Source organism: Eleginops maclovinus, chromosome 16 (genome assembly GCF_036324505.1).
Source record: "Eleginops maclovinus isolate JMC-PN-2008 ecotype Puerto Natales chromosome 16, JC_Emac_rtc_rv5, whole genome shotgun sequence".
NCBI classification, from domain to species: domain Eukaryota; kingdom Metazoa; phylum Chordata; class Actinopteri; order Perciformes; family Eleginopidae; genus Eleginops; species Eleginops maclovinus.
Window position 1 is genome coordinate 6,118,200 of NC_086364.1, and position 26,059 is coordinate 6,144,258.

General features: G+C 38.5%; 2 protein-coding genes and 1 long non-coding RNA gene across 4 annotated transcripts in view; 2 read left to right on the forward strand and 1 right to left on the reverse strand.

The window, feature by feature from the left end:
* LOC134878571 (RNA binding protein fox-1 homolog 3-like) overlaps positions 1 to 26,059 on the reverse strand; it is a 393,703-nt gene that overhangs the window by 327,626 nt on the left and 40,018 nt on the right. Inside the window, exon 2 of the mRNA XM_063904677.1 lies at positions 25,383 to 25,505. The gene's annotated coding sequence lies outside the window, so the exon portion shown is untranslated. The remainder of the gene's footprint in view (positions 1 to 25,382; positions 25,506 to 26,059) is intronic.
* On the forward strand, positions 7,893 to 10,702 carry LOC134878493 (uncharacterized). 2 transcript variants are annotated; one of them, XR_010167683.1, is made up of 4 exons: positions 7,893 to 8,134; positions 10,210 to 10,294; positions 10,405 to 10,554; positions 10,649 to 10,702. It is a non-coding gene; the product is annotated as an uncharacterized LOC134878493 (long non-coding RNA). The 2 variants fall into 2 exon arrangements; XR_010167682.1 differs by lacking the exon at positions 7,893 to 8,134 and having other exon boundaries at positions 9,344 to 10,294.
* On the forward strand, positions 10,717 to 14,830 carry LOC134878492 (uncharacterized). The gene is made up of 8 exons (XM_063904542.1): positions 10,717 to 10,800; positions 10,923 to 11,059; positions 11,173 to 11,266; positions 11,355 to 11,466; positions 11,574 to 11,800; positions 11,900 to 12,071; positions 12,167 to 12,294; positions 12,432 to 14,830. The coding sequence occupies exons 2-8, from the start codon at positions 10,968 to 10,970 to the stop codon at positions 12,747 to 12,749; spliced, it is 1,143 nt and encodes a 380-aa protein (XP_063760612.1). The 5' UTR covers positions 10,717 to 10,800; positions 10,923 to 10,967; the 3' UTR covers positions 12,750 to 14,830.

The window sequence follows — 26,059 nt, forward strand, 5'->3', positions numbered from 1 at the left end:
TATTCCACAAAAGTAAAATAGTTCATCTGCATGTGGATACTTTGTCCCGGCTATAACACAAATAATTGAATCAAGCAAATAAAACACATTTTCAATCATTTTATTTTGAATTGTGAATTTCATCCATCTAACAATAATAAATTAATACATCAAAAACACATAGAAAGAGAGAAATCTAAAATAAATATCTCTAAAAATAAGTAAAAGCATTAAAAATTAATTAAAGGAACATAGAATGATATACAACTAAAATAAATACATTGTAATTGTGAACACAGCTTAACATGTAACCACCTGCTTAAGTTAGGGAGCAGAGAAAACCATGATTGGTTGTTTGAATGCTACAGAATCATTTTAAGGCGCCTTACAGAGGAAAATAGTTGACATGACATTCCTCTCCCTGCCCCTGAAGGTTTAAACTTACTGAAAGCTGCTACTGTGGAGACCACCCTTAACCTAATGTTTCTCGTGTTTGTTCCATGGAAATATATTACCAGAGTACCTGCAGCAATGGAATAAAACCCACTAGACTGTGTGGAAAATCAACAACGCTATAACGAAGAATATCTCTCTCTCTCTAAAAATAAACCTGAATGAATCTCAGAGGTTTAATGAACTGAGTTTCTGCAGAGGGAATTTATCTTATTGGAAAGATGAATACACTTTCAGGGGAGGCATTCGGAGAAGAAATAAATGTCTTTTCAAACAGTAAAGAGGCTCCGTATCTCCATTTGGAGAAATCCATTTGGAAAAGAAGTGCTTTGGTGTCTCGTTTTAAAGTCCCAACACAAGAAATGCATGAGGGTAAAAATGGAACAATGCCTGCATAAAGCATTGCCGGGCATGTTTAAGTGCTGCGGAGTAGCAGCTCAGTTCAATAAGGCCAGCTATATCCAACAGTATGTTAAAAGCATTGCATTTCTCTTGGGCTGAAATGTAACATAAATAAAGTTTATTTGCCTTCTTAGACATTTGGAAATAACATTTCCCATGTTCAAAATCCAGCAAGTGAGTAATCGTGCAGAAAGTTGATCCAGCTACATTTACCTTAAGGAATAGTTGTAATGTTTTGAAGTGGACTTTTATGAGAAATGTATCCATAGTTATTACACGGCCTTGGGTGAATACTTGATTTGTTTTTGTAATACTCGCTAACAGACCCCTACCGACGAGAACAGACCGTTGGTAAGGAGGATCAAGTGACTATGAGCAGTCATATCAATCTGTAGACAAAGTCTGGTCGGTTTAACGTTAGCTGTCAACCCCTGACATTAGATTTCTACATCAGAAGTATTTGAATGTAAAAGTTACCATTTGTGGAGAGCACTGCATTTTGGATTTATGATGGCCAAGAAAAAAAAGAAAAAGAACGCAAAAGAAGGAAAGAGGAAAACATATCACTTGAAGTCAGAGAAGAAGTAAGACAGGAAGTAAACACTAAACTTAAAGGAAACACGGTATGGGCTCTGGCAGTGTTTAAAGATAGTTCATGGGGGAAAAAAATGAAAAGCCTTTTACAGAAAACCTTGATCAGAGTGGCCGTCTTTTTATGTAACCTTGTTGTCGCCATTGGTACGTAGAGTTGAACTGACAATTTTTTTCCAGAAGCAATACGATAGTTTTTAAGTTGGTACAATTAAGTCAAGTTGTTTTGTTAAGAATGTGGCAATGTACTAAGCCTGGTAACGTCATGTTGCATAATATCGCTTTATCAGTGTATTTACTTACTTATTATAATTATTACTTCCTCGTGTTTTCCCTTTGCGACACAACAGATTTCCCCAAGACTTATAATGGAATATCTTATCTTATCTTACGAACTACAGTAGCTGGCAGTAAGCCATAGGTAGCTTTATACTGTTGAAGCAGGTCCAGGTAATCATTTTAACCTGTTATCTTATAGCCAAGATTTCACATAACCCTATGTTAGTAGCTATGGTAACTAATGTAATTTGTGCTTTTCAGACCAGCTAACACGCATAACTCAATTAAAATGAATGTAACATCTATGTGCATTTTTCGTCATACACACACATTTGAGCCTGACTGAAAAAACATCATTTAATTACAATTTCCTGTCATTGAAGGATTAAAAACCCCAACAGCGAGGAGAGAGAACATCATCATGTCATTCGCATAAAGTCTGAATGTTACCGTTGTGCCCTGACGCATTCTGACACTTGTTTTGAGAGCCTGCGACTGAGATTGCTTTCAAAACTGCTGCTATTCTCCCCGAAAGTAATGACACAGAGAGACATAAACAGAGAGTAGTTTCTATTCATGGTCTAACCTGCTTTAGCTTTTATTTGACCTTGACGGCAAATATCACAAAGATAAGAAATGCTTCAGCACTGGACTCTGGTCAGCTCAGTTCAGTGGCTGAGAGAACGCCAACTCAAACATTCACTTTGTGTCAATATGCTGGGTATGTTTTCAGTTAGGTTTATAGGACTGGATGATTGAAATGGCTTTGGTTTTACTCAGCCTTATAGTTCTGAATTCATTATATACTGTGAGTTTATATTATTGTATTTCATTTACATTCTAATGTACAGTATATTGATAAATGGTGATTCTATGGGACCTGCAGTAATATTGGGCCTGGTAGTGGACATGAAACTGTATAATACTGGAAAAGCACTTTATATACATGATGGTGTACATTCTCTATATTTAATTAAGCTGTATTTTTCCGTACATATGTTCATGTGCAATGCCATCTTTAAAAGGGCTCGATTATGTTAATTTTCAGGGTTCATTTTTGTATTTTGTGTCTCTACTGGGACATGTCTCCATGCTTTAATGTTCAAAAAGATCTTTTTTTTTCTCAAAGTTTCTCTGCTGCAGCACCTCTTTTCACCCTCTGTCTGAAACCTACAGTCCAGTCTGCTCTGATTGGTTAGCTGGCCGGCTCTGTTGTGACTGTTCAACTGCTTAGGGAGGCCCCGCCCCTTACCCTAACACATATAATGTAATGGAGCACTAGTCAATAGAAGTGCGAGTGTTACGTAGGGATGTCACTACGTTACAGAAGTAAACAAAGGGGGGGGGGGGGGGGGGGGGTGTTTGGGAGAGAAACTCCCTCTGGAGGGAACTTTGGGATTTAATACTTTGAGGAATATCCACACTACAGGAAAGGGAAAACCCCAAAAAGCTTAATAGGGTGTTTTGTTTAGTAGGAGTTATAGTGACAAGGAAGTCCCTTGTGCGTTCATGTGTGCAACATTTGCTAAAGATCCAAGATGTGTTTCATTCATGGTGATGGTTCAGTCCCTTAAGATCTTTAAAAGTCTTTACCCGAAGTAGAAAAGTAAAACTCAACTGCTAAAACAATTGTACAAAAGGTCAATTTAGTAGCTGTTCATGAGCTTTCGATTATATCACATGTTCCAAATTAGCAAACCAGCTGTCATGGAATTGTTCAGGTTCACGTTGAAATAAAACCTCCCGGACAGTGAAACGAACCCATGCTTCACTAAGATTGTTGCCACTTCTGGGTTTCCAAGGTCAAGAATTAACTTTGAACCCTGAGCTTTTAAGCCTACATTTACAAGACGTTTGAAAGCACTCGAAAAAATTCAAATTTCCCGTGATAATTAAGCTAAGTCTGCTGATGGAGACCATATTAAATAATTGGAAGCTCCAGAACAGCTACTGAACGACCTTATACACTGTGGTCGCCAAGGTCAAGAAAGTGGATCCTCATTTTGTTCCAATGTTTCAAAACAACTTAATTTTCATTGCCATTTCCCTTCTGTTTTTCATGATACAGACACTGCTTTTAAAGAATTACAGACTTAGAAACATGTTTTTATTGAAAATGGGTTAAAACAGTGTCAATGTTCTCCGTAAACATTAAGTCAATGTAAACATTTTTACATTGGTTATGAAATAAAGTTTTAAGACTCAACTATTGAACAAGAAAATTTGCCATGAAAATAAATGGCAAATATTTCTGATTTACCAGAATTATTTATTTTACGCAACATTACTTGGCCTATGACTTAATGCATCAGAAGGCTTTACATTTCATCTGTATTTCTCGAATGACAAGAAAGAAGTATTTGTCATACAAAAACTACCATGTTAGGAAGATTGACTGAATGTAAGTTTTTCATTATCATCTTTTAAACTTTTGTGTTTGTGTGTGCACATGTCCAGTGTGTGTGTTTTATGATGGCGGCTGGTTCATCTGTCACAGTTACTAACACTGGACACTTCACATTTGGAGGTCAGTGAGAGGTAAAGGCTTTACCCTCTCGATGATTCACAGTGACACTCGGCGCTGTGCTCCGTGTCACTCTGACAGAGGCTAAAGCAATCTATTTTAGACTCGTCCTTAACACCTACATCTAAACTGTTGTCCGAAATACCAATTTCCCTATTTCCCCCCAATCAGACATCATTGTGTTACTACTTAGGATGGACATGACGTTCTACCCTTCAATTACCAGATATTACCCTGACGTTTTGGGAGGACAGAGCAATTGATAGTGCTTTAAAACCTCTCAACCCGTTATTAGGCTCCATTGTTTGAAACTGATCTGAAATTGGTTATATTTTTGTGTTTTTTCTTGCCTCCAAGAAATTAGTTCAGCTTTAGTCAAGCCTCACGTGCACACCCTATTAACATCATTTGTCATTTCTCTTCTTCTTTTAATAACTCGCTCAATATTAGCAAATTAAATGAGCATTTTTTTCTTGCCATTTCCATCACAAACTTTTGTGAGAAATTATAGGTTTTTATGCTTGACAAGACAAAGCAGGACAAATAAATCAATACAAAGCAAATGAAAGCAAATTGAATCTATTAAAGCAAAATTACTTGGAGAGAAAGAAAAAAAAAAGAAATCAGCCGAACGTAACCCATCGAGTCATGGTCGCAGACAATTAATGACAGAAGGAGCAAAAAGGTGCTGGCTCATTAAGCCTAGCCGGCCTGTGCATGCAGACAAGGCCAGCAGCAAGACCAAAGCACACAAACACAAACCAGTCTGTGTGCTAAACGGGGGCCCCGCAGGGACGTAGCCTCCACCTGCAGACACCGGAGGCTAAACACCAGGGATGTGTTTTATTTAGCAAAAACGTGGAAAAAACCCACCAAAAAATGATAAATTAGAAAAGATGAGCGTTCCTGCAGCCTCCTCTGTCCCTTCAGCACCTCCCACGTCCCGGCACCTCCTCCCGTACCTGAGGAACGCCGAGCAGCGGGGGGCCACGGAGGGCCTTCAGATCAGTGTGAGCCGGCGAGGGGCTCTCCCGGGCAGCCATGAGTAATTAGCACTAATTAGTGGCAGTGATTAACCGCGCAGGGGAACGTGGGGGCCGGAAGGGAGCAGATTGATAGAGCTGGCCCTCCTAACCCATAGAGGCTCCACTGCATCTTAAGCAGGGAGGAGGGGGGGTGTATCAGTGGCTGCCAGCCAGATGCTACAACGGCCATAAATAAAAGGTGGAACATCGAGCATCCGTAAAACCATTTCAACAACAGGGAGGTGAGAGCTGATGGCTCTGAAGCTAAAGTCTACAATCAAAATGTTGTCAATTCACTTCAACCTATAGTAGGGGGGTTCAAACAGTGGTCCTTGGGTTTAATCAGGTCCTTAAGTCATTTCAGAAGGGTCCTTTGACTGATTCTGAGCGGCTAGGAAAGGAAAAACCCAAAAAGCACAATAGGGCCCCTTTAAATCTGTCCTCCATATGAGTACTTTCTGAAAACAGATAGAAAGAAGCTTGTTTTTTTCCAGAGAGAAACTAAGCAAAAGCTACCTGCCATGCAGCAAACAGCAGACACACAAAATTACTAGACCGTTGCTAAAGAGCAAATCATTTTTTCAGGAGTAGAGGTAGACTAAACCGGAGCTAACAGGGAAGTAACTAATGGACTACAATTAATCAGCAGAAGATACAAACGACCAAATGTATGCTGGTGCTCTTCAGTGTCTGTATGGTAAATGCAAAACAGGTGATAATGCATTATGTGAGTATTGTATTTGAAGCATGCTTCTGTAGTCCCTGAATGGCCGAACATGTTTAATGAAATAAAGATGGCTAACATGCCTACAAAAAGACACACAAATTGAACTGTATAGCCTTTCTGTCTCCATTCACATATTCAACAAGTTGAGGCCTACCCTCCGCATAAAGTCTAAATCTAATAAATCCATTGATTCAATAAGGACTTAGGTTTCATGGCCGGCTGTCTAACTATATTTACTGTGAAAGCTGGGGACAAATAGAGCAATGACAATCCGATTCAATTCTCACAAACAGCACATAAGAGTTGATATGTCAAATAATGCATCTAGCCTGAATTGCATCACTCCAGTCAGCTAAGAGGGACTTTATAAATAGTCTTTGCTATTTTGGTTTGGCTCCATTATAATAAAAACTAGATTAAAGTTTGACTCTGTGAGCTATAGCCAAATCATTTCCCCTTCTAAAATTAAAATGTAAATACCTGGAGCAAAGCTCTGCCTCATCTCCATGCTTGTTTTCTTTTTTAATAACACGCACATGCTAGTTTCTCTACCTAGCCTGTAAACAAACGACATGATAACTACACAACAGGGCTAGGTTGAGAAGCTATCTGAGCTATTGTGACAAAACAGGCACGACGTGTGGCGCTTCATTTTAAACATCAATGACTTTAATTAGTGTCACTCCACAATCACCAATAATAGTGCTGGAAATGTGCGGGCCCCGCATCTGACAGCGGATCTGCGCCGAGGCAGGGGGCTCTTAACAAGATAAGCCCTGAAATCAACCAGCCTGAAGGAACATTACCTGAACAAGAGGGCTGATGAAAATGACTGTAGTGTCGGCCTGCTTGGAAACAACTGAAGTCACACGTCTTATGGTGAAACAAGCCAACAACACAAGTAGCACTACAGCGGATAATTCCCATCACTTGCAGGGCTGAGAAGGAAAGATCATCCCTTTGTATGTAAATGATCCGCCTGAATCTTTGGAGCTCTGCTGAAGAATGGGAGTGTTTGCCTTTTAACAAGGAAACAGATTAAACAGGTGACTCAAATCCTGTCTGAGGAACGAAAATATCTGCGTAAAATTTTGTTAAGTAAACACATCATTTTTATTCTACTTTTTTATTGCCAACAGTTCCAACCAAATAACCAAAATCAACAACATGATGGTAATGCCTTTTGATAACAGTTATATTTGGAAACGGATTGCTAATTCACATTGATTTCATCCCCTATCTGTCATAAAAACACATTTTTCCAACTCCCTGAACGTCCATTTGGTCGCTATTGTGGAGCTTTCCTTCATGTCATCTTCCTCAGAAGATGGAACTTAATGATGGAAATTCCAAGCCATCTCGGACAGGACGTCCTTTAAGCGGTCATACTATGATCATTTTCAGGTTCATATTTGTTTTTTGTGCCTCTACTGTGAAATGTAGACACCTTTTTTCCCCCTCTGTCTGAAACCAGAGCCCATTCGGCTCTGATTGGTTAGCCGGCTAAATCTGTTGTGATTGGTCAACCTCTTAGAGATGTCCCTCCCATTACATAATAGCGTACACGGTTTAGAAGCACTAGCCAATATACAGTATGGGTGATTGTTACATAGTGATGTCACTATGTCACAGAAGTAAACAAAGGAATCCAATTGAGTTGTTCCCCAGGCTGGGGGTGGGGGGGAACAGCCTCTCAAGTGAACTTTTATAATTTAAACATTGTAGATCATATACTTAAACATGTACATAACCAAAACCTATATATAATATATAACCCAGAAAAAGGATAGGGAAAAACATAAAAAGCATTATGGAGTTTTGTGTGTTCAGAATTGATTTATTATTATTATTTATTATGTACATTTCTTTCACAACTGGGCAAACTGTTACACAGTAAAAAATGGGTTGTTAATTTTTCAGAGTTAAGTTATTTAAAACTAGATAGTGTATTTCCATTACTGTGAAGAGTAAACTTGACCAAACAGTAGAGTTAAAGATGAGAGTCAAATTCTGTGTACATGCAGTGAAAACATTTACTCTACAGCGTGATGAATTCCCTCAACGATTCCCTTCCAATATTCCCGCCACTGTTTCTGAAGTTTTGTAACCTGCACCACGTCAGAAACTGCTCCGACTGGAGAAAGACGCCGTTTGGTAAGTAGCAGTCCTGTGTTTTCAACATCAAACATATGTATTTAATGTAGCATAGCCTTGTTGCGTAGATGTTGATTGGGGTTAGTTAGGCTACTTTTACCCTCTCTACATTGTATTGTAAACTCCGTCGGTAACGTTCGAGTGAGCCGGTTGACTAGGTTAAACGTGGGGTGAGCTTACCATCAGCTGCAACACTATGGCATATTCATTTTAGACAAACGTTTTTTCTCTCAGTTAAATTGACCTGCACATAGAATTTGTAATCTACTTCTGTAAATGCCATTTTGTACATGTAATAGGTTATGTTAACCACAGTATAACAATCAATTTTGGATGAGGGCAAATTGTGTTAGCCTTGACGCTAACTACTACACAATGAGCTTGAGCTGGCACGCTGGAAATCATCTCTCCCTGTAGACCTATCGTGGTAATTCTATTTGAGCATTTGTAGGTTTTCACCATCTAGCTAGATATTTTTCCACTAACGACCAACTTTTTGCAATATATTGACGACGATGGACGATTGTAGGCTTTTAAAATTTTATGTTAGACGTGCATAGATAGATGTAGTTAGCTAATCAGTATCACTGACTTCAAGTTCAGATGCATTTGACTGCAATACCACGTTAAGAACTTGGAAGTAATATAGTTGATAACGAAATTGAAATGACACATTTCAGACTGTAATTGCTTGTTAACACTTTGCGATGTATAGGGTAGTGATGATTTAAGTTGTTCTGCCGGGTTGGTGACGTTAGGTTAATGTACCAAAATGTTAGCAAGTTAGCTTGACAACGTGGTTTCTGCCCAATGTGACTTTAACGTAGCATTACCAAAATGTTAGCAAGTTAGCTTGACAACGTGGTTTCTGCCCAATGTGACTTTAACGTAGCATTACCAAAATGTTAGCAAGTTAGCTTGTGTAAGAAATGTTCGTTTATTTGAAGCCCAGGAGACGGTTTAAAATAAAGAAAGCAAAACTCCCTTAAAAGTTATAAAAGGAGTGTTTAATAAAAGGATGCAGTAGTAGGCCTTACAAAAGCTTCACAGCTGTGGCTCAATAGCCCGGGACACGCGTCCACAGGCCACTGACTGAGCGGAGCTCATCAGTAGTTACTGTCTGGCGGTCCGGAACAAAAGAGAGCTCGATTTCACAATCCTTACATGTTTTATAGAACCACCCCTTTCCGACCATACAAAGAACAACTTCAAAATCAGACGCGCCCCGCTGTCGTGCTCTCATTGGTTGGTAGCGGGGGGCTGGATCCTCCTCTATAGGCTGACGTCGTCGGGGGCGGGTCCTCTTATGACGTCACCGTCGCCATCTTGTTAGCGAAGTCCTGGAGCTGTCATCTACGATATTCTATTATGCAATTCTTAGGAGGTTTATCAGTTATTAAACAGGCAACTGTATCATTGCAGCACCAATGAGTGAGAGGTAGAGGCGGTGTGTTTAGTATGCAACTCCACTGGTCCTTCTCCCTCTACTCATATATACAAAACAATATTAGCTTTATGCTATCTGAGGCTAAAAACAACATCCTGTAATACTACCGGAAATGGACAAATATGATCCGTCCAGAAACAGTGAATTATCTTTTAAAGTTCCGCTCTAATATATTGATTATTTCTAACACTTGACAACGTGGTTTCTGCCCAATGTGACTTTAACGTAGCATTACCAAAATGTTAGCAAGTTAGCTTGACAACGTGGTTTCTGCCCAATGTGACTTTAACGTAGCATTACCAAAATGTTAGCAAGTTAGCTTGACAACCTGGTTTCTGCCCAAGGTGCCATCATTTGCAAGATGTTATGTTCTCGTGCTTAATTTGTGCCTGTCTGAAACCAGAAATAGTCTTGAGTTATTTCAACAATTGCTGAATTGCAAAGAAAGTCATTAGGAAGACTGAAGGTCAGCTAACAAGTTTATTTGCACCCCCTAAATTAGCCTATTGGTACCATAACTCCGTGAGTGTTTATTAGACAATTACGTTTTCTAATAACTTTGCTCTGATTCTTCAGAGAATATTTTGATGGATATTAACAGTTATTCAACCTTCCTTAAATTTTACAGAAAATGCTGCTGCGTGTTTCGTTTGGTGGAGAGCAGAAGTACATAAAGCTGCCTGAAGTAACATTTGGTGATTTCTTGAGAGAAGGTAGGCACTTAATTTGGATTGAAAGTAGCCTAATTTGTTCAAGTTGCAATTGCATATTGCAATTATTTCTCATCAGAAATGTTTGTGCACTATTTATTTATTTTACTTAGTGAGTATTAAATTTAACATCGATGAAGATAGACGGTTGGACATCAAGATCCATGACCAGTCCAACACAGAGGTCGACGCTGAGGTTTTTGAGGAGGTCGTTAAAGAGTCTCAAGGACCTTTCCTTGTTTCATTGGCCAATGAAGCACCTGGTAATTGCTGACTACTTGCATATGACTGTACACACACATGGTTGAAGTGGATGTATTGAACTATGAAATTGCATTTATATTTCTCAATGCTCAGGTAACCCTCAGTCCACGTCATCTCCACGCTCTACTGCATCTGAAGACACAGTGATCCTCAATTTCTCTTTGTGTGACCCAGCTGAGGAACCAGTTGCAGCCGGAGGAAGTCAACCTAAAAGGCCTTGCCGCATCAACTATGAAGCAAAAGCTGTGAGTAGTCAGTGTGTGCGTGTGTGGAGTTTGAGTCACATGTTTAATTTGAGGTGCATCGTATTTGTATCGTAATTTCCAAGACATTTTAAAAATACAATACTGCACATTTGATCCCTTAGCTAATTGAAAAAATCTTGACGACAAAGCCTGGAGGTGACCGTATCATGGAGGAGTATGCAAAAACAAAATCCATTACAGATTCAACCAGAAGACAGCTAATCAACATACTTACCGCAGAGATGACAGAAAAACATGGGTAAAATAGATTCAAATACGTTATCATGAGACATTGTTTAAACATTATTGCAATTGTTGTTTAGGTTATGTTGTTCAATGCTATCTATGAATGTTGATTGTTGAATACACCAGGACATCTCCGCCCCGGAGTGTGAGAGTGATGTATGCACAGGGGATTGTCGCTCTGTTTCCATATCTTGAAGACCCATCTTCACAGAATGGCTATGTAAGTAAAGGTTTTGAAATATATTTGCCCTTCGAACTGCTGATATCATATGAATGTATATATCACACTGTGCATACATTATACATAGGATCATTACTACGATCCTGAAAGGGGTTCAGGATACCTTGCATGGCGGTTGAAGACTATTCAAAGAAAAGCTGCAGAGGAAAGAGGTCCAGCAGTTAGTAGATCTCCTAAAGGTAATATTTATCATGAGGTGGAATTATCAACCTGTGAAATGTGTTGACAGGAGGATATAAAACTGTGTAGTTATAAAGAGTAACAACAAAATTGTCTTTTTCTAAAGTTGGTGGTCCAGGCCATGGGCGTACTAGACCCTTTACTGCCGACCAAGTCCTGACTGACGAGGAAGTGGAATCCGCTATCGCTGTGTTGAGACACACTGCTGATGAGTACACCATCCGTGAGAAGATGAAAGTCACTTTCAGTTATCGCCATGCCATGGTCAATGATAATGACAAATCAGCAGAGGTCTTCTCAGTATTTCCACGGTTCCTGGACACACCAGGACTGGTATGGCATCTACATTCATTGAATACTGAGACATATTGTAAAATGTAGCACAAGGTACCAATTCCTCCTTTTCTTCTTTTTTTCTTTTTCAAACTACAGATAGAACAGGATTTCAGACTTATGTTTGGTGAGCAGACTGCCAACAATTTCCTGGAGAGGTGGCCTACCACTTTCAAAGCAAAAGTAATTAAGGAAAGCCATGGACTGGTCCCCTCCACAGACCTTCTTGATTTGATGCGCAACGCTGAGACATCTACTGAAGTCGAAAATGGTATGTCTTTGAATGTTAAGAAGCATGTTGCTAAATATATTGAGGATGGTGGGAAATTATGGCATAATGTTAACCTGCTACTTGTTGGCCTCTAGGCTGGGACAGTGACATGTCAACCATCATACTGCTGCTACATCTGCTACCGCCATCCGCACAGGGACGAAAGAGGCCAGGGAAGATCTCAGCATCTCATGCAGTAGATCACCTCATCAAATTCCAAAAGGTACACTACACTAATATTTAATAATTAATCAAACATCAATTTCTTCTCAAATTCTTGAATCCTTTAATTGTTTGGAGTGATCTCATGTTATTGTTTAATTTCTAATAAATAGTGTTGTTGAATGTGTTTTGTTACAGACGGGAACAAGCGTGCAGCAGCATCTTGACACCATAAGTCAAAGCAGTCAGCCCTACCTCCTTGCTCAGGGACCCACAAAAAGCAGCATTACCTCCTTCTTCATTGCTATCGACAAGCATGCACTTCCATGCAAAGCAACCAGCGCAGTCGGAGCCCTGGATGAACTCTTTAAGGCCCACTACGTCTTTTGTACATCTTACAGTCCTGTGTTGAATAATTTCTTCACTTTTTTGCAAACCACCATTTACAGCATTGATGTGGGGGAAACGAAGGAAACGCCAAGAATCGCAGAGTTGCGAGTGCGAATGGTGCGTTAAACAATGAGGTGCTTTCTTTGCAGCAAAGAACTTGGTGAGGCAAAAAATCTTATAAAGCACCTCAAAGTTATACATGGACTCTGTACAGGAAAGACTCTTCATCTTAAATGTGGCGAAGTGGGATGCTCACGTTTTTTTAATAGTTTTTCGGGTTTTAGGAAGCATCTTAACAAGTCCCATGTGAATAGTGGTTTTAATGTTGTTGTTGAAACTGAACCACCACGTTGTCAAAGTGTTCTAAATAGTGATGAAAGTCCTGCAGAAGAGCCATATGAGGCTGAGGTTGAGTCAGAGCAAGCGTTATCCTCAGAACATCTTGTAAATAGTTGTGCCTCTGTCATTTCAGATCTTAAGGCAGCAGGTGTAGCCCAGTCTGTTATTAATTCAGTTGTGACCTCTATGGAGGATATTGTGCAGGATATACATGAGCATGCTAGAGAGTCAGTCATCCAGGGTGTTTTTCATGATCAAAGAGGAACTGAATCATGCAAGAAAGTTGAGGGATGTTTTGACCAATTAGAGAATCCATTCACAGCTCTAAATTCAGAATACAAACAATCAAAATTTATGACCAGCAAATGGGAAACTGTGGAGCCAGTGGAGCTTGTAATTGGCTCAAGATTTGACTTGAGGCTCAACAAAAAGACAGGAACATATGACCAAGTAGTAGTTAAAGACAAATTTATGTATGTTCCAATTTTATCGACATTAAACTCAATATTTAAAAGTGAACATGCCAGAGAAATGCTCAAAAGCCCAAATATAAGTGATTCAAAACTCAAAGATATTTGTGATGGCTCTTTCTTCAACACTCATCCTCTATTTTCAACAGAGAGACACACTGTACAGATTCAAATGTTTTATGACGATTTCGAGATTGCCAACCCCTTGGGGTCCAAGAAGGGAGTTCATAAAATGGGTGGTATTTATTTTACTTTAAGGAATTTCTCACCGAAGTGGAATTCTATTTTGGCCAATATACATCTTTGTGCCTTGTTTCATGCTCAGGATATAAAGCGTTACGGTTTTAGTGCTATTTTAGATCCTATTGTTTGTGATCTCAAACAGTTAGAGAGTAATGGCATTGATATTCCATTGTATGGTGGTTGTGTTCGTGGCAGTGTTATACAGGTGACTGGAGATAATTTAGGCCTACATAGTTTGTTTGGTCTGGTTGAGAGTTTCAGTGCAAGGTATTGCTGTAGGTTTTGTTTAGCCGAAAAAGAGGACTTCCAAACTGAATTCTCCGAAGAGTCTCCCAAAATAGTGTTGCGTACCAAAGAGGCCCACAGTGCTCACTGCCAAGAAATGGCACATAGGCCTTCTCTTCCTTATGTATTTGGCGTGAAGAGATCATGCTTACTAAATTCACTTACATATTTTCACACAACCGAGAACTACTCAGTTGATGTGATGCATGATCTTTTAGAAGGTGTGGCCCAATTTGAATTAAAGCAGCTGTTTTTTTATTTGAAAGAAAAAATTACACTGGCAGAACTGAATTCAAGAATACTATGTTTTGATTATGGATTTACAGAGAGATGTAATAGGCCAGTGGCTGTGAATTTAAGTGCAGAGTCTAATGATTTGGGACTAAACGCAATTCAGTCATGGTGCTTGCTGAGGAATGTTCCCCTTATATTTGGAGATTTGGTAGCCTCTACAGACCAACACTGGACCCTGCTTTTATTGTTGTTACAGATCGTCAACATTGTTTTCTCGCCCATTTTATCTCAAGGCTTATGCGTGTATTTGAAACATTTGATTGTTGAGCATCACACACTGTTCAAGGAGGTATATCCTCATAAAAGACTGTTACCAAAACATCATTTCCTGATTCATTACCCTAGATGCATTCAGAAAATAGGACCTGTACTCCATAGCTGGTGCATGCGATATGAAGGTAAACACAATTTTTTCAAGACACAGCTTAAGTCCTTTAAAAATGTCACCAAAACATTGGCCAAAAAGCACCAGAATCATATGGCACACAAGTGGCGATCCTCAACAACCTTCCTTCGCTTGGACATTGGTCCAGGAAAATGTGTCTCTTTAAATATGATTAAAGGTGGTTCAGTGATTGCTATGAAAATGTCCAATTGTGATAAGGTTATTAAAGTGACGTGGGCTAAGCACAATGGATATGTATACCGCCCACACCTGGTCGTTTGTGGTGAAGTTGAATTTGAAATGCCACTGTTTTACCAGGTCGAATCGGTTGTGATTATACATGAGAAACCGGTGCTGCTCACCATTCCTTTATTTACTGTAGCTTTTAATGAACATTATTTTGCTTATGAAGTGACTAAGACAAAAAAAGAATGTGTTGCCTTTAATGTTGATGATCTGCCTTATCAAAGGCCTTTTGACCTAAAAATGTCATGTGGGGAAAATGACACAGCAATGTACATTGTCCCATACTGTTATCTCTAATCAGGCAATAAAAGGTGTGATACAGTACCCGATTGTGTGTATTGCCTTATATATTACAGCAGTTAAGAATTATTACTATTTCATTCATATAAAATAAAAAAATATATACACTTAATACGCACGTAATTTAACCATATTTAGAGTAGAAAACTACTCTATGTAGTGAAATAAATTTACTCTGACAGTGTAAACATCACAGTGTAAAAATATATACACTTGTGTAATTGAACCATATTTAGAGTAGAAAACTACTCTATGTAGTGAAATAAATTTACTCTGACAGTGTAAACAGATCACAGTGTTAAATGTTTTTACACATTTCATTGTTAATTTTGACACAAAATGGAGTAAAATTAACTCTGGAAATCTTACACTGGCTATAGAGTAAAATTTACACTAATTTCGAGTGGGACCAAATGTTATCTGACAGAGAGTTAAATTCAACTCTTAAGGAGTAAAATTAACACTAGGTTTTTTACTGTGTACCAACCTAATGGACTGTTAGATATGGGGTTTATCAAATTTGACTCGCTAAACTAAAAGCAGAGTGTTTTTGTTAAAGAAACAGACTGTTTTACAGTAAATACCAAACAGGTTAGTTTAAATGCATGAAAAAAATGTTTTCCTATCGATATGGATATAAAAAAAAGAAATGAAGGGCCTCTTGCTTATCAGTGAAGATGATAATGTTCGAGATGATTCTGATGTGTCATGATAGATTGTAGACTATGTAGATAAGCCAATGAAGATATATAACAATATATGAAAACATATTAGAAAGTGTAGGCCAAAGCTAACATTCGGAAATGTAAGCTAGTTAGCTAGCTAAACGATGGACTAAATAATCTGGCAAAAAAAGTCACTTTACTTCCACATCCCCCTCTACAACTTTAAGAGGGATCTGCTCTGAATCTACAACCAGCACTTTCCAACAATCCTGTAAAGTTAATAACGGTCCAGATTGTGCTTTTTCATGACGCACCTAAGATTGCTTTGCCAACTTGGCTCGATACTCTTCTTCCCTACCTTTTTAAAACAGCTTACAGAGATTTACTTCCCTTTGTTTATATGACTTCCTAAATCCGTTGGTCACTGAAGATTTATCAAATGTTATGCAAAATGGAGTTGTTGGGGACTATTTTCAACAGTCTGCAACAGTGTGGCTCAATGATTCGATTTTAATCCTTTACGCTATGCAACAGAGGACGGACACACACACAGCTTTTGTAAACAAATGTGTTTTTTTTCCTGTCCTTTTATGCAATTTTTTGGCAAAAGTGAGAATAAAAATACACGCCTTCTCATCCTTTAAGGGGATGCAGGTATTTGCTTGAATTCAAATGGTTGACCTTTGGTTGAAGCACACTTTTTAATGGCTTCTCCCTCTCGCAGTGCATTTCACTCTGTAAGGTTGAGAAAGGGCAGAGTATATACTATACGTGTGTATAATGATGACGTCTATGTGTGTGTTTGTCTGTTGTGGTTTGACTGTGTTTAGTTCTAACAATGCCTGAAATATTGACTGGTTTCAATTTCCTCCACTCTGACAGCCCATTTCATCCGCAAGTGTGAATAAAGGCGGCCATTGTGCCGAGGCATCACTGTAAACATCAACAAATCACTTTCAGATCAAATGTCTCCCACAATAAAAGATATTAAGCGAAACCCAGTGTATATAATACAAAAGATGGGAAGTTGCTCCGCATAATAATTAACTACAATCACAACGAAAGTGCCGTAACGTGATTTAAACACAACGTAAGTAAAGTCGAGCTGTATGGTGAGAGCAACGTTGGAAAAAAGAGATGAAGAAAATGTTCAAGCACAGTGGTGACACTCATTGAATTACATGTTGACAGCTCTGTGTTAGTGAAGAGATGAAAGCAAAATGAGATTTTCAAAAGTGAATATGGGGAATGACAGTATTGCTTTCTCCACATTGTCAAACTTGACAGTGCTATTACCATCACTATAACTTCAGGTGTTGGCATAAGGTATTCATTCGGTGAGCAGAAATCCGCTACCTCGTTTGAATATTGATTGCATTCCGGGCAAGGGGATGAGTTATAGCAGCAACATTTTAAAAAGAAGGTAATAAGACGAAAATTGCAATAATTTGGTGAGGGAAGGAAAAGATGAGGATGAATAGCTGAAATTATAGATACTGATACAAACCAATAATTTGATAATGAGTTTACAAGGTGCAAAGACGTCTGGTTTTTAAATTTCCATTTACAGGAAGACTGTGAAATATTTAATGTGGAACCAGATGAAAATGTTTACTCTAGAGAGGGGTAATTGCTTATAGAGGACATATTGTGCTTTTTGGGGTTTCCCCTTGCCTGAAGTGTATAATATAGGTTTTTATGCATGTAAGAATCCTGTAAAATGCAAATATGAACCTGGAAATGAGCATAATAGGGCCCCTTCAAAAGGGCTGAAACAAATGGGAAGAACACAATAAAGGATGTAGAATTACCAGTTTACCTTTTTTTTTTCAATTAAAGACAAATCGTGATCTTATGTCATACAAGTAAAATAAATGACAAAAAAAAAGGAAAAATAGATCTCAACATTACGGGATAATACTGTATATTATAATCATATAACAGAATAGTCCAACTGGAAGGTACATTTGTAAAAATGTTAAGCAAATTAAGGGTAAAATATAGAGTAGGAAGCTGAAACTTCAGTTGAGTCACAAGGATATGATACTAATAGTACGTGTTTGTATTTTCTCTTTTTAAAGGTGTCTGTGTAGCTTCATGGCAGAATAATGATAAGAAAGTACAAAGAAGATGAAAAAACTATATCAGTTGAAAATAATTCAGAGCGAATGTGCTTAATGTGCCTTAAAACGGATTAATGTTCTAAAACTAAATGAAATCCAGGGGAAGGGTACTTCATCATGAAAGCCAGTTGAGAAACGAAAGTGAAAAGAACAAAACGTAATATACTTTAGAAACTTCCTGAATACTTTTAAGGAGAGGATAAAAGGGGAAACGACAATGACAAATGACAAAGTAGCACTTTTATTGCAGGATTCTGTGCAGTGTTATATAATCTCCTCATTAAACATTTTTGTTGGATCTCTAATTAGTTAGCTTACTCGTCTCTTTGCACCAAGAGTTGTGTCATTTCAGGTAGAGCTGTCACAGAGCCCCGAGCGTGGTTTATTAGTGAATTTCTCGATGCAAACTGTTTCTCTTCGGTCCCTGAAAAACTAAGATTACAGCAGTGGATCTGATGCTAAAGATGCCCAAACTAGTCACAAGTTGTAATGCAAGTCGCTCTGACAAACATCAGTGCACTGAGCCAATGAAAGTACAGCAGGACGCCCAGCTTCCTCTGTCATCTCCCCGATAAAGCATCTCCGCTCATCACTGCAGAAAAAAGGTAGGCAAGGTGAGACTCTGAGACAGTCAATGTGTTTGATTCCACTTCAATACACATGCATGTCAGCTTTGTAGGATTGCTGGTATGGTGGCCAACAGGTGCAAACGTGCTACAAAGGATGAATACATTTTAATTAGGAGAAACGTGCTGCAGCAGTTAAAACAACTTTACAGACATGAGGAAACATACGCGGCCAACTTTTTCATCGCATAACGTCAACAGGCACTGCAGTTCCAGCTTTAAGTGTTCCTGTTTCCGTCTTGTTTTGATCTTCTTGCAGCATTTTTTATTTGCAGCGTTTTGTATTTGTAGCATTTTGTTTATGCATCGCTATTAGTAAAAACTGCATATTAATTTAAGTCTGTGTGTGTTTGTTTTTTAAATGATGCACGTTCTGTGAATCTGGTGAATATGTTTCTTCATTTGCATGTGTTTCAGCACATTTGTGTTTTTTTTTATTTTCATCGTTTTTTTAAAGTGAAGTGTGTTTCAACTAATGAAAGTGTTTTGGGCCATTGCAATGCGTTTGCAGAGGTGATGTGTGGACATTTATTTAACTTTAGACGGACATATTAACTTTAATTTTACTTTTCTAGTTTTAAATCTCTGCCAGTGTTTATTATTCCACTGTATGTTAAAGTTATGCTCATTAAAATGTAAAGGGACCATTTGAAAGTTTTTCTTTCACACCGTAACTGACTGGACTGATTTATGCCTGAGGATTTCTTGAGCTTGCCAGTGGCAAAACTAAAAGTTAAATTAAAACTGCCCCTCATTCCTTCTCTCTAAATCTCTAACTAAATGTCTTATTTTATTAGACCCTAATTTTAATATAGCTGCAATGAGATGCAATTTTTTTCAAACTGGAAAATGTGCTCATGTGTTTCATTTTTGGTGTACAAATGGACACATTTCTGGTATTAAATATCCTGGTTTCTTCTTTTTTCTCAAGGAACATTGTTATGTTGTATTTATTTGCATTGCATTTCATATTTAAATAATCCATAATTAACATAGAGTAATCAGGTTACATTACATTTATATTTGTGATACTCATTTATGTTTACTTATTACATGTTTTAAAGGTAGCTGTAACGGAATACATTTTTAAAGGAGCGCTGATTGGCATTTAACGTTAGAAACATTGTCAATGAACATCATATTGCAGGATCCTCAAAGTTCAACGTTCTTGTGTGGCGACAGAGTTTGTATTTGTGGAACATTTGATCCTATTCAAGAAATACTATGTTGCTATAACAGCCTCCACTCTTTTCCTTTTAGGAGCCTGGCAGGAGAGATCTGTTTCAATTCAGCCACAAGAGCATTAGCAAGGTCCAACACTGATGTTGGCTATGTCCTGGCTGCTGTTCATCGAAAGGTTTGAGCATGCAGTTTGTTCACACCAAACTGGAAAAAGTATTTATCAGTGGACCTGGATTTGTACACAGAGACATTGTTATATATGGTTGTATGCTGTAGTATTCATGTTAATATCATATTGACGTATCTGGTAAATCTACTTGCCTTGAAGAGATAAAAAGGAAATACTATGCAAATGTTCAGGTTCATATTTGTGCCTCTACTGTGACATGTCTCCATGCTTTAATGTTGAAAAAGCTCTTTCTCATACTGCCTGTGCTGCAGCTCTTCTGTTCACCCTATGTCTGAAACCAGAGACCAGTCTCTGATTGGTTAACTGGCCAGCACTGTTTTGATTGGTCAACGCTTACAGATGTCCCACCCCTTAGCATACAATGTGTTGGAGTGCTAGCAAATAGAAGCACAAGTGTTATATAGTGATGTCACTATGTGTCACTTAAGGACCATTTACATGCACAAACACTTACATAACATACTACAGGAAAGGGAGAACCCCCAAAATCCTAATAGGATTTAGAGTTATTATTTTTGCTTGATTGACTGTATAGATCCTTTTTTATTCTTTCTCATAGCTGTAGCTGTATTCACATCAGCTGATCCAACACCTGGTTTGGCACTTCAAAATACAGTCCGTTTAAGCTGCCAAAAAGTTTCAAATACTCATCTATTGGCGCCAACTATGGTATGGTGGAAATCTTCCATCAACCTACAGTAATTAAACTGTGAGTCTCCCTGATTAAGAATGAACAGGGGTGATTGAAAACAATCAGTGATCAACTAAGAGTCATAAAATACATTTCTCAGCCTACATTTGAGGCTGCAAATTCCTAAGCACCGATTTATAGTGCTGTACTCCTAGTGAGGCAGTAAACAGCCAAATTGACGACATTAGTGCGAGAATATCCGCAACAAATTGCTCCTGGCAAGACACTGAGCCCATTATCTGATCAGATTTGACCACACATTTGTCAATCCATTCAGCTGAGAAAGACAGCACAAGTGAGTAATGTGGCAGCCGGCGCTGACCTCAGACTTGGGGAGAGGTTTGCAGCACTGAGTGACTCGTCTTTCCTCCTACTTTGGAGTTCTTAAGTCAGGACTTCATGAATGAACCTTAATGTGACAGAGAAATTGGGGATCACTTTCTCGGTCTGGCTCTGCCAACAGTTTGATGATATCGACGACTAGATGGCGTGAATGCGGGAGACTCCAAAGAGAGGATTAGAGAGGGGAGATAAGGCTATCCACTGTAATTAAGCCCTATCTCTGTACAGCCACTGAAGAAAATAAATCACCCTTCAGAGCCTGCCAGTGTTGAAATGCATGAACAATTATTCAATAATTTATCGTTATACATGCAGGCTCCAAACACTAATAGGACACATTTTAACTACAGCATTAAATTAAATTAAGTTGGAATGCATTTAAGATCAATGTAATAGATCACCTATTTAACCTTTTTTAATCACTCTAATGTAATTGTATTAGCTCTGTTATCAAGCTTTTTATGATGTGCCCTATGTTCATTTCCCATTCCAGCCATGTTTAATTGTCTATGGAGATGTATAGGGTGTGGCACCAGACATACTAGTGGAAACATAAAGCAGGGCCCTCGGGGAAGGTGCCAGTGTGGATATTCAGTGGTGTAACAGGCTGAGGGTGACATGCAGATGAGGTCAAACATGACATTACAAGGTATTAAAGCTGTTAGTTTTACAGAATGTGAGCAAGTCCGCACAGCAGTCCTACTATGCCTGACTTGTGTATATAAACACATGGTACCTGCCAAGTCATTACCCTTGGTTTAATGAAAGAAATGCCTTATATGTTTTCATTGGTTTTGCGCTAAAATCTTAATCCAGAGCACATAAATAAAACGGGGTCTCAAAGATGACTGTCAGGGGAATTATTTGTTAAAAGTTGATTAAAGTTCTGTCAAGATATCACAACATTATTTTATGTCACGTTGAGGTTCCCTTGCTAGTAGCATCAGTTGATGTCGCTCTATACACATTTTTTATTTATTTTTGCATCCTTTAGAAACGTCCATGTCTGAAAAATGAAGCAAATGCTGAAGTGCCTTAAACCTGCCTTCTCTTTTGGCCAGAAGGGGGCGATTCAATGTGTTGCAAAATGTAGTGAAATTGTATTGAAATCCATCAGAAAACGATCCAACTTCTTAATTGATTTATTACCTCATTTAACATTTTCGTAATGAGCTTATGGTCTCAAATGATAGTTAGAGTCTACTTTAATAAAGTTTGATGTTGCTTTAGTAAATTATTATCCCATTTAGAGTCAAATAGACGATAAAGCAGCATCAGCTTCAGGGCGGAGCTTCCTAGTAATTGACTGGTCCTTTTCATGCTGTGCTGTTCCTCATCTTTTCATCTTACAACTTTCACCCTTTCAATGTGTTTTAAGTTGATGAGAGGGAATGAAAAATGTTGGTCAACAAACCAATGGCTGAAGGCATGGTGGCAATGACCAGTAATTTATTTTGCTTCGGGACTGCTGTTTGAGCAAAACAAGCTATTTTCTGACAAATGATGGCCATGTTGTTTATAAATGTAGTAATGAAAAAATGGGCCAATTAATAGATGACAACAGTTATGGTTAGTTGCCCCCCTATTTAAGTTATTGTAACTGATTGTACTGCATTTTCTTTACTGTCAGGTAAATATAATGTTTAATTTGTGTAAATAACAACAACGATCTGTGATATGTTAGTATACTATCCAGACATCTTCCTGTCAGATGACTGGCACTTAGTTGAAATACCAAATATACTCATTTCTCAAGACCCCTCACAACAGCTGTTAGAATAAAATATTCCATCTTGAGAGTGGTGAGCCGCTCTTATCACAACAAGGGAGGAAGGGCAAAATATATCACATTTGTTATGCTTCTAAATAAGTGCAGATAAAATCATATAAGTTCATCTTTCATCCTGAGCAATTTCCTACTCACCTGATCTTAACTTCAAAGAGCAAGGTATCAACGGAGCACACATCTCACAATATTTGTCTCAAAGCAAGGAAAGAACAATGTGCTTTTACGTTTTTACAAAGAAATTGCTTCCATGCCGAAAGGGTATTATCTATTCACAAAAACATGCATTTTCATTTAAAATTATATTTTTCTGAGGTAAAACAATTGCATATGCAGTGCGCTGTACCTCCTAGAGCAAAGCTCCCTTTGCTTTATGCTTGGTTAGAGCTCTCCCAGGTCCATATTGGGAAGTCAGAACTAAAAAGATATTAGACATGAATAAAACAGAAGTTCTCTTTGAAATGATGTGACATTTCCATATCAACTGGAATAAAAACATTGTGGTACCCTTGATCTGGTTATGTGAAACTGAGCCAGGCAGTGAGATACTGTGATGTTTGATGTTCTGCTCAGGGTTAGAGTCAGGCGGCCAGCTGGTGGTTGGACGGACAAACGTCTGAATTCCTCTAAACACTGTGGTCAAAAACACACAGAGAGATCTGAGGCAACACACATGGGTGTATGAGATAACAACACAGTTTTACACACACCAACACGTTGTGTTAAAGGTGATGCGTATCTCTGTTTAAACCTTTAACATGCAGTATCACGGTCAAATGCTGTCTTATCTGTAAGCTCTCTGTGTTACAAATACATCAATACAAATTATATTCATAGATAACTGAATATTGTGTATTGCGTGCCTCTACTGTGAAATGTTTACATGCTCTTATGTTCAAAGCATGCTTTATTTTTCTCATCCTGCCTGTGCTGCAGCACCACTTTTCACCCTCTGTCTGAAACCAGAGCCCAGTTAGCTCTGATTGGTTAACCGCTTAGAGTTGTCTAAGAAACGTCCTGTCCCTTAGCCATCACTATGTGTTGGAGCACTATCCAATAGAAGCGTTACACAGTGATGTCCTTGTGTTACTGAAGTGAGTACAGGGGTCCATTCAAGGTGTTTCAGGTGTGTGGGAAAGAAACCCCTTCTGGTGGATTTGAGCCTTTGCAGACCATTTACTGTACCTGCACAATATCGTATAGACAGTAACACCGCACAGGAAAGAGAGAACCCGTAAAAGTATAATATGGGAAAGTTGTCCCAATTTTCTCAATTAGTCTCTGTTTTCCATAGCCAGGTGCTCATTGATGTTATGTATCTGAATGCTTTGTAAGGTACAATACCAATGATCATGAATGTGTGTTTTGAAAGAGGCATGAATGCCAGACTGCTTAAACGGTTATTTTTCTTAAAAAATAAAATAAACTGCAACCTTTCATAATATGTCAGCATAATGAGGTTAACGCACGTTTTCTGAGTGCATGTGTGCCATCATTGCACAGAAAGACACCAAATGCTAGCTAGCTCTTTTGTCTAATTTGCAGCAAATGCAGCAGTATATAACATGAAACCCAAGTTATGTCTAGCGGTGGGAATCGGTACATAAGGCATGTAGGATTTGACAACGCTAGTTGGAAGTTCACCACAGTATGTTTCTTAGCAATACAGGCCCTTAGTTGTCAGTCAACTGTTGCTATTGGAAACGCCCATTCAGAGGCATCAATGCCATATTCCACCAATATGTTTCAACCTCTTTTCGAAACAAATAAATAAACCATGACTTTAACAGGGGGTATGTCAGCTCATCTTCCTTCATCCTTTGTTCCTAAGGTTTGACAGTAAAAGTGTTTCAAAGGTCACTCTTAAGACGGTAGAGTGATTAAATTGAAAAGCCTGAACCATTTAACTATCTACTGTACTGGCCTTGATTTTATTCAGTAACCTACCGAGCGCTGTTCTCAAAACTTATTATTTCACCTTCTTTCCACCTTACCCCGAGGCGTTCGCTGAGTTCGGTAGAAAGAAGGACAGAGAAGCATTTTGCCAGGAGCATAGAATCACTAGATTTAAGTCAGGCGCTGTTTGACTCCTCTGGAGAATGACAACCACAAAGAAACAAAGACGGAGTGATGGTTTGACTGACAGCCTTTTATGTCTGTTCACTACAAGGTCAGATGTACCCCAAATAGAAAATAGATCTGAGTGATCGTGAATTTATTAAAGAATGCCCTTCGTGTAGGATACAACACTGTATGTTTTGGTAAAGGGAAGATTATGAACTATAAGTAGCATCGAGAAGGACTAAAGTGCTGACATTAAACGAGTTAGCCAAATAGTGGTGGAGGGAGATAATCCAAATATAATTGTGTGACTGCTGGCATGTCAACTTCAACCTTGTCTCATAAATGCCATAAGGAAGAAATGTTCTCGGAGGTTAATTTCACTATATTATCAAGAGAATTAAGGCAATTACCAACAAATGACAAAAAGGGCTATTCAGAACCAATTGTGAGGATAACTGACCGTGCTATGTCCTCTCAGCAGGTGGTTATTCATAATACAGCAGGTGATTCATATGAATTATTTCCTACCTGTCATTCACTTTGCTCCGCCGCCTCAGTCTGTCCAAGTAATTGTAGTCCTGTAGATTTCACTTTGGCACCTACAGCGGGATTCTTGGCTGACCTTCCTGGGCGCTGACTTCAAGCAATTATCTGTGGACATTTTTGGAGAGAATAAGAGCGTAAATATTCAAGAGGGAATCCCAAAACAGATAGCGCTCAATACAAAAAGTAGGTTGGACCAAGGGAAACAAAATGTGGTTACAGGAAAACCGCCCGTCTCATTATCTTCAAGTCAAAACGCTAATTTGTTGTTGATGTTCTGTTGTCAGAAGAGTATAATAAAGGGTCAGTAGTATTCCATTGGTAGAGGAAAAACCTTCCACACCCTGTTTCTAGTACATGCAATTGTGCAGTACCAAATTGATGTGCCCTGGCACCTAAGAAGCAAAGAAATATATCATAATCTGTTTTTTAAATGAAGTGTTATCGTACCACGAATTGGTATTTTACACATACGCTTGTTCAATATCCCAGTAATAAAACCAGCAGGACCTCAATTTGCCTTTGAACGTTTAATCTTCAAAAAGAAAACACTTCCACACAAAGCAGCAAGAAGCTAAATAACAGTCCAGGGTTATTTGGCTCCTATAAAGTATTGGTAAAAATGAGTTTCCATGGAGACTAATATGATCGCAACTAAAGAC

What these genes read in the sequence shown, in the direction of transcription:
- LOC134878492 (XM_063904542.1), top strand. Translation starts at nt 10,968, where the DNA reads ATGGAGGAGTATGCAAAAACAAAATCCATTACAGATTCAACCAGAAGA. An exon ending in CATCTTCACAGAATGGCTAT is followed by an intron (nt 11,267 to 11,354) that starts GTAAGTAAAGGT and finishes CATTATACATAG; the next exon opens with GATCATTACTACGATCCTGA. An exon ending in AGTTAGTAGATCTCCTAAAG is followed by an intron (nt 11,467 to 11,573) that starts GTAATATTTATC and finishes CTTTTTCTAAAG; the next exon opens with TTGGTGGTCCAGGCCATGGG.